At 32.5% G+C, this 8749-nt stretch overlaps 2 protein-coding genes across 2 annotated transcripts; both read right to left on the reverse strand.

Moving 5' to 3' along the window:
* Positions 1-4159: 4159 nt before the first annotated feature.
* On the reverse strand, positions 4160-5399 carry LOC109159021 (UPF0161 protein At3g09310). Its single transcript, XM_019306999.1, has 5 exons — positions 5219-5399; positions 5025-5100; positions 4866-4925; positions 4608-4748; positions 4160-4409 (listed from the first exon to the last, which is right to left on the reverse strand). Exons 1-5 carry the CDS (start codon positions 5348-5350, stop codon positions 4351-4353), a joined length of 468 nt encoding a protein of 155 aa, XP_019162544.1. The 5' UTR covers positions 5351-5399; the 3' UTR covers positions 4160-4350.
* Positions 5400-5609: 210 nt separating this feature from the next.
* LOC109159019 (uncharacterized protein At5g02240) lies at positions 5610-8346 on the reverse strand. The gene is made up of 7 exons (XM_019306997.1): positions 8138-8346; positions 7095-7366; positions 6970-7006; positions 6784-6881; positions 6268-6329; positions 6024-6147; positions 5610-5940 (listed from the first exon to the last, which is right to left on the reverse strand). Exons 1-7 carry the CDS (start codon positions 8187-8189, stop codon positions 5821-5823), a joined length of 765 nt encoding a protein of 254 aa, XP_019162542.1. The 5' UTR covers positions 8190-8346; the 3' UTR covers positions 5610-5820.
* Positions 8347-8749: the final 403 nt, after the last annotated feature.

Genomic DNA, 8749 nt, shown 5'->3' on the forward strand with positions numbered 1-8749 from the left:
ATACCCCACGGATGTTTTAAGTTAAGTTGGGTACTTGATAGTTGATACCTTTGTTATTGAAATCTTGAAAATTAAAATCTACGGTTTCTTGAGAGTAATAATAGGTATTCATCGTAGAACATTAGCTAGCTTATTCAGGTGGTATGCTTTATAATGATTACATTTAATAATAATAATAATAAAATTTAATTAATTAATTATCCGACTCATTATGCCTTACCCACACGATTATTAAACCACATTTGCAGTACAAATCAAGTTTTCATATTGCTTCAGTCTACACCAAAATCAAAGCTTATATAATATGCCTACACTTTTGCCTGTTCTAATAATAATTTGTATGAAAAAATATAGGTTAGAAAAAAAATATTTTTTTCCTTAAAAATGATATTATTAAATAGTTTAGAAATATGTATTTATTAATGTATTATTATCCAAGAAAAAAAAAAACATATAAGCAAAGAATCTCATACACAACATGGGAGGAGACGTGACTTAACAGCTATTGAATAAGCATATTTTTGAAAGTCAAATAATTATTAAATTTATAGATAAATTGTGTTAGTCATTTGAATAAATGCTCCTCCAGATTGCACTCTGACAATTTCTTATTATTTAGGGAAAAAAATTCATATTTTATATGCATAAAGTAATACGGAGTATTATTTTCATTCCTTAAATATTTAAAAAAAAAAAAAAAAAACAGTTTTTCATGTTTTTTTGTTTTTTTCGTACTTCTGAAATTTGGATTCCACATGTTCCGTACTGTTTCCCAGTCAAGGAATGGTAATTTCTAAATACTTAAATAATTAGTTTTTAATTAAGTATGTCGGTGATCAAATGTATTGATTAAAATAAGAAGAGACGTGAGTGGATTGCTATGGAATATGGATCATTAGTTTTTTTTTTTTTTTTTTTTTTTGAAAATCTATGGATCATTAGTTATTTTAACACAGATGGATCATTAGTTATTTTAACTTGCACTATGTTGACTTTTGATTTTGTTTTGTTTTTAACTAGAAAGTTTGATGTAGAAGTAGATGTTAAATTACTTGGTTTAACATAAAGTGATCAAGTTATTAATATGAATTTATGTAAAATAAAGATATAATAACGAATAAAAGAGACAATGATTTTTATGTAGATCTTTAATTTGTATGATTATGAGAACAATAATATTGTATATGATTATGGTTGAGGGTATTAATACTTATCAATCTTTAACTTTGGTTGTATTCTTGGTGAGCCAAGCATGAAGGTGTGCATAATACATGAGTTTAATTGACCACATCTAATATTATCAAATAGTATAAATATAATTAATTAAGAGGCTTGAACACTAACTTAAATAAGTATATAAAGCTTGTTTTATTTTTGAGTTACATACGTTTTTACCAGATATGTAAAAAAAGAAGAAAGGAAAACAATTTAATATCTTAATTTCTTCCATTTTTAAATTTTGATTTGTATTCCCTTTTGGGTTTTTGTGGAGAGATGGATATTGATGTCGAGAGAAGAAGGAACAAAGGTGCATGGAGATGACAGAAAGACTGAAATAAGAGCATGTGAGTTAACCTTTGAAATGGAGACACTACAAACATCTCCCATGCAATTTCACTACTGTATTGTATTATCAACTCTTTCTTTTTAATTTTATCTCTTTTTTACCAGACCACATATTTCCTCAGTCAGAGTACACTAGTTAATTGTATTTCTCATACTTGACTTGAATCCAAAACTTATAATTACAATGAAAGAAATTCATGTCATCTCATTTATATTGTACTCATATGTTAAAATGAGATAAAACAAATTTAGTTATAGGTCTTTTTCAGTGTAATCGCTACTCTTTTATTTATTTATTTTTATTTTACTTTTGGAGTGGGGGCTTGTGCATGTAAACATGATAGGATAGTCATTGAACATGTACATGTGGGGACTAATTCAGAAAAATAATAAAAATATATCAGAAATGGAAATTACACCATGGGATCTGAACTTCATCTCACGTAGGACAATGAAGGAAATAGAAAAGTTGAACGGTCACTATCCAAGTCATCTAAGAAATGAGTTTCACTACACAAGCTCTGTTCTTGAAAGTGAAAAGTTTTATTTATTTATTTATTCATATATGCTTACCTACTGTCCATTATTTCAAAAGTTATCCAATACCCAATTTTATTTTCTTATATATCTCTATAGTCACTAATGTCTCCAAGGTTAAACATGCAATGCATTACATTACTGTGCATGCATAGAAAGAATGCAGACAATAGGTCTTGGTATGCACTTCGTTTTGTAAATATATAAAAAGAGAAACACAAACAGACAAAATTTAATGTAGGAAACAGTGATATGAATGAACGTGGCAGAACTCAAGAACACCCAGTTTCAAGTGTGTTTAATTTCTCCCAATCCAAAATGTGTACCATAATTCTAAAAAATAAAATAAAAATGTGTACCATAAATTGACATTAATTGTGTTATATGCATAGTACAAACCAGCTGTTAATACCGACTTTGAGGCTTTATGGTCTCATATTCTAACTTTTTTAAAAACATATATCTTCACAGTACAGTTGTCATTGTTTGTTTCACTGGCTTCATCATTTTCGTCGTCGGTGTTGCCGTTGTCCTGCCTAGTACTTATGCTTCTTTCCTAAACGTTGTTACACAAGAATTAATTTTTGTTATATATCATTTGTTATTAGAGTCAGGTCAATTGAAGCATGTGCTTCATCTCAATTAAAAGTCTAAGCTGCTAGTTAGATTGCACATTTATGTTTATAAACTCTCTGACACCAAATTGAAGAGTATGTGTTCCATCTCAACTAAAAATCTAAGTTGATAGTTGGATTGCTATATACTCAACAAGGTCAAACTTCCAACTTAGAATTCCCATGCAACTCATTTAACACGATAAAAATTGTGTCTTGTAATTTTGTGTTTTGGTATGTGGGCTCATGCAAATTACGATATCATTAAAATAACTAAGAAATTGTTTGATTAGTAATTATCGAAAAAATTAACAATTGGAAACGGTGGTTTAGGGAGGATTTGGTTCATATTTTTTGAATTTGAAATGAATGGACATGTGTAAATGAAAGCGAATCAACGTTAGAAGTTGGATACTTGGATGGGGTGGTTATTAAAGCAGGGAAAATTAGTTAATAAACTGCGGGCACCTAAATGTTTTAGGTTAAATTCAAGTAGACAAGATTTATAGTTGTTGCTAACTTTTGTCCAACAATAGCTGTTACGTTTTCAATATTATCTTTCAACACGCTTTTATATATTGTCCAAAAAAAAAAGATGAGAGAAAAATCATTAATGATTACAGGACAATGTAAAAAATTAAAAAAAAAAAAAATCAGATACACACAATAAAATTTTTTGTTGATGACTGTTTGAACTTAGGTATGCAAGTGGTTGGAATCTTGAAGATAAGCTACCCAGCTCAAAATGTAAATGCATGTTTTTTAAAAAAAAAATATTTTCCATTAAATTATGTACGTATAATATGGTAGCTTTTAGCATTGAAACAGGCTTTTATCTACTCCACCTATATACCCTTTTAATGCAACTAGGCAGGTCTGCCAATAGGTGCATTAGGCCAATCTTTATTTACACGGTTGAATTTTGGAGGTCTATAAAGCTAAGTTGTTGTTGAGGTGCATGGGAGAAGATATGGTAGGTTGGATTTGAAGCATTCATGAATTGCTATGCTGGCTTCATTTCATTCACCGGCCCCCAATAATTGCTCCGAAAGCAACGTTGTTTTGATTGCTCTAATACTAAATTAAAAAAACGTGTTTCATTTTAACTAAAAAGATTGAAACGTCAAATTCAATCGAGCCAAAATGATATTGGAGTGAAAAGAACTTGGTTTTGTACAAGTAATAGTTACAACATATAAAACAATGGATAGTGTACTTGAAATAATGTAACTCTTTTCCCCAGTTTCCAAAACCCCTTAGTTCTGCAAAAGATAGTATCTATAAACAATTGAAAAAACGAAGGTCTTTCTCAACTCAGGTATTTGTACATATTCATTCAGGTATTCAAATGATTCCTAATAGTTACATAGACCTTCATTCATGTAATGGAAGGTTAGCTACAAACATTTTCTTTTTTTTTTTTTTTTTTTTTTTTTTTTTTTTTTTTTTTCTGATCAGATGTCAGATGCCATTTTTTTCTACAAAGGAATAATGTGGCAACTTGTAATAGAAGAAGAGATATCAATATCAGGAAAACCAAAATCTACTGTCAAAATGCTGCTATATATGCAATGAAGATGCAAACATGATTTAATTTGTATAATGAAGGAACCAAAATCTACTGTCAAAATGCTCATTGCTCCGGTGGACTTGCCTCATCAAACCATCTCGGGGGATCGAAGCCAGATCCTCCTGTCATAGTTAAATGACGACGATGATGATAACAAATATTATTTATCAATTAGGTATAACCACTAAATATATTACAAGAGTTCAATATGCATTAACAACCAAACAAAAGCAACAGATAATATTGGATAGATACAAGGTTAATACAAGTTCCAACTAGGCCAATTTAATTTTTTTTTTTTTTTAAAGAAGAAATATTACCCAGAGGATTACAGCGACAGAGACGCCAAGCAGTCAAGACTGTCCCCTTCACAACTCCATATTTCTTGTAAGCAATCATGGAATACTCACTGCATGTAGGAATGTATCGACAGCTATTTGGCAACAATGGTGAGATTTCTCCTGCTCAATACCCAATTCTTAAGCCAAACCAATATATATAAATGCCAATTTAAATATAACTGTAAATAATTTTGCTTCTATCTGGATAGTTACCCAAAAAAAAAAAAAAAAACTCACTTTTGTAGAACTTGAGCATAGACAATGCAGCTTTAACCCCCAAATTATTCACTTCCTCATCTGAATTAAAACACACAGGAAACTCAATTCATAAATTCAAGTTGGAAACTTTCTACATCAAAAATGCCCTCCCCAGTGTGGCAGAGTGTAGGAGCTGACCTTGAGAGCTGCTATGGCTGGAGTCTTTCTCTGCCCCATTAGCAATAACCAAACGACTCTCCTTCGCCCACCTTATCTGCAAACAGAGAACAGATTAAAAACTAACAAATCCAAAACATGACATCAATAATGGGTTTTCAATAATAATTAAATAAATTAAAAAAAAAAAACAATACAAAGGAAAAGAACCAGACTTTTTTGTTGGGAAAGAGATGATTGAAGTGACGAATTTGGTTAGGAGAAACTAAAGGGGAATTGAAATTAGGGTTCGGTGGAGAAAATGGTTTGTGAAAGAGGGTACAGTTTAGGGATACCGCGAGCGCCATTTTTTGACACGAGTTTATCAGAGGAAAGATATCAATGGGTCACCATTCTTGATCAGCTGGGATGCGGGTACACCGTACACCAACATATGTAGTGAAAGCTGTTGTCTTAATCTTAATGGGTTTACACATTATTATCTGAGCATGTGTATTAAGTAAGTCCCACTTAACAAGGTAAATTAGCTTAAGATAATTGATCAGAATCAAATTGTAACTTGTAGTTACAAAAATTTCCAAGAAAATGAATCTAAAGCCAGTAATATTTAACAGCCAAAAGAGCCCATGTATTATATAAAGACAAATCTAGGATTGTTCAGACTGTTCAGTAATACAATCCTGGAGCAATACATTTTGAATTGAGTCTGACAATTGTCACAAGGCAATTACATATGTGATTTGCAAATTGTGGATCAACATTTGATCTAGGCATAAAACAACTGGAAAAGATGATGGTTCAAAGTTGATGCAGCAAATTAGAAGCGGGTGGTCACTTGGGCAAAAAGGGCCTTAAAATCCTTAGTTGGTGTTCCAGTACCCTCAGGTTTTGAGCCCAAATCGAATGCCTTGGATTTCGCCTCATCGAACAGTACAGCCTGCCAATATGAGAATGGAGTTTATGAGGTAACGAAATGGTGCTATTACAAAGAGCATAGGAGCAAAACGAATTAAACGATACCTGAATGCAGACTTCTGCAACATCAGCCCTGGTAACAGTTCTATTCTCTGTCTGAAGAAGTTCATCGTCCTTTCCAACAAGTAGCTCCCGCTCACCACCATTCTTATCTTGCAAGCCCCCGGCTCTGCACAAACCAGAGAGGTTAAAGTTACAAATACCGAGAATAACTGCAATAGAGTTAATACCAAGAACCCAAAACGATAGTCTGCACACTCGCAAAAATGTGAAGGGAGAGAAGGGTTACCTAATAATGGTATATGGGACTCCAGAGTCCGCTAAATACTCTTCAGACTTCCTCTTCCAAATCTGTAGTCATAAGTTCTAGATCAAAACCGTTTCAACACAGAGAGCAAGACAAACAGAGAACGAAAGAAACAAAAAAGTCAAAGCAAGCTCAGGTTACAAGTAGGCACCAGTCATGTCATATTTTCTCTTTACCCTGAAAGAAACAAGTTCTATTCTTATCTTTTATTTGTCATAACAATTGCTGTTATATACTATTTTTTTTCTTCAAGAAAAGCTTTTCATGCATACTATCAAAGAAAAGGTAGATTCCATGGTTGCACCACAAATCTTTATCATTTTGATAGCTAATTGCATCATACATCTTAGAGTAGATGGTGATGCAAGTCTAACCATGGAAAGAAAGACGGTTAGGAGAGCATCAGATAGCACAAGCACCCTTTGAATAGCACACAAGGACACAGAAGAAGGACGGATTATGCAATAAAGATTTAAGGAAAATGAGTAGTCCACACACCAATATGTTTCCATTTCCTAAGGTGTTCAGGGGGTGGTTAGGATTTGTTCCTCCCATTGACCCAACCAGCACAATATGCTTTACTCCTGCGGCCTTAGCTGTAAATTGATAATGATTCAACAATACAAACATTATTCAGAATTTGGATAAGTTCAATTTAGATAAATAAAAATTCACAGCCCTCACCAGTATCTATTTGATTCTTCTGCCCAATCCAGTCCACCTAGAATAGATCAATCATATCATTAGTAAGGTGTGAGAAAGATAAAACGGAAATACAAATTGAGAACAAGTTCAACTGTAAAGCTCACTTGTTCAGGGGATAATCCATCTTCAAAGTAGAACTCTGGCCTTTCACCTTTAGATGGATCGAAACCTGGTTTCATCTTTGGCACAGCACTTGTAAGAATTATAATAGCATCGATACCCTGAATTGCAGGAACTATGCTCTCAGCATTCCTTATATCACCAATGTAAATATCATCTGCGCCACCAATTCTCGCCTTGCTCTCCTCACTTCTCACCAAACCTCTTGTAATATACTTGTCTGAATTCTCCCTCAACTTCTTATACACAATTTGCCCTGTCATCAACAGAAAAGTAAGTGAACAAACAACTTTGGAAGACATGATTTTCAAAGAATGTTGCATTTATGTGCTACAGTAATAACATGATAAAGATAAAGACTTTACTTCCAACTAAACAACCTAAACGACCACAAATTTCTGGTAGCATTCTCATAATATGAGGACTCTAAGAACCAAAGTGATCAAACTTTTGTGATCTTGAGACTGCCTTCATGAACAAGTTCAGAGAAAGATAAACAGCAAAACTTGATCATGAATCATTATTATCCATTTGGCATTCTAATGCTACAAATGTTTCCACCAATGATTACTTTTTGCCTTTTAATTATTTGATAGATAGGCAATATAACACAAATGCAATCCAATGTTAATATCGACCGAAAGAGCTTCACTACAGAAAAACTCAAGGTACTTAAAAAGTTCCTAACCTCTAATTCGATAAAGGATCCAAATTTGGGATATGAACACCTTTTTTCTCACTATTCTAAGCTTTCTCGGTCACATTTCAACTGACCCGAAAGGCCAATCCAGCAATTCAATTCGTGATACTCTAGCAAATATCAAATTACGATGCTTTCTCGTAATACTTCCAATATTAGCAAGAGAAATGTATAAGCCCAGTTTTCAATTCAACCCATCAGAATCGCGCGAATTTCGCTAAAAGGTACAGATAAGGCAAAATCAATGGAACCCTTTTATGAATACACATAGAAAGTCCAAAACGGCATATATCCGATTACAACGAAGGAAAAAGATGGGAAATCTACCGGTTCTGCCACCAGCTCCGGTAACAAGAACGGTTCTTTTACCATCAGCCATGGCCACCAACTAAAAATTGCCAGATGCTCTCCTGGTTCTGCTTCGTCTTGTAACTGAACTCGATGGAGCAAGAGCAGATTGTTCTCGATTTCCAGATTTTCGCTGCTAGTTGAAGCAGCAATCAGGACACGTGTTAAGACTAGCAGTTTCTCTTATGTGAATAATTGTAAAAGTGACATAAAATTTAATTTAAGGGGTATTTAGAAATCAAGAAAATGAATTCTGAAAAATTACTTATTTTTTGTTTTGTTTTTTGTTTTTTTTGTTTTGTTTTTTTTTTTTTTTTTTTTTTTTTTTGGTTATACTTTGGAAAATGTTTTGGTATGTTTGGTTATTTTTATAAAAGAAACAGATTTGTATAATTAAACATTTGTTTCATTCCTTTCCATTCAAAACATTGGTTTCATAAATAAAAATTAGTATTGTTTATAAAAAAAATTAAAAAATGAACAATGGTAAATGGTTTCATTAAAAAAAAAATGTTTGGAAATAAGATGTGGTTTCCAGCTTCGAATTGGTTTTCGTCGGATACCAATTTTTTTGATTTTCGTGGGGAACCA

The sequence above is a fragment of the Ipomoea nil genome, unplaced genomic scaffold (genome assembly GCF_001879475.1).
Source record: "Ipomoea nil cultivar Tokyo-kokei standard unplaced genomic scaffold, Asagao_1.1 scaffold2826, whole genome shotgun sequence".
Taxonomy (NCBI): domain Eukaryota; kingdom Viridiplantae; phylum Streptophyta; class Magnoliopsida; order Solanales; family Convolvulaceae; genus Ipomoea; species Ipomoea nil.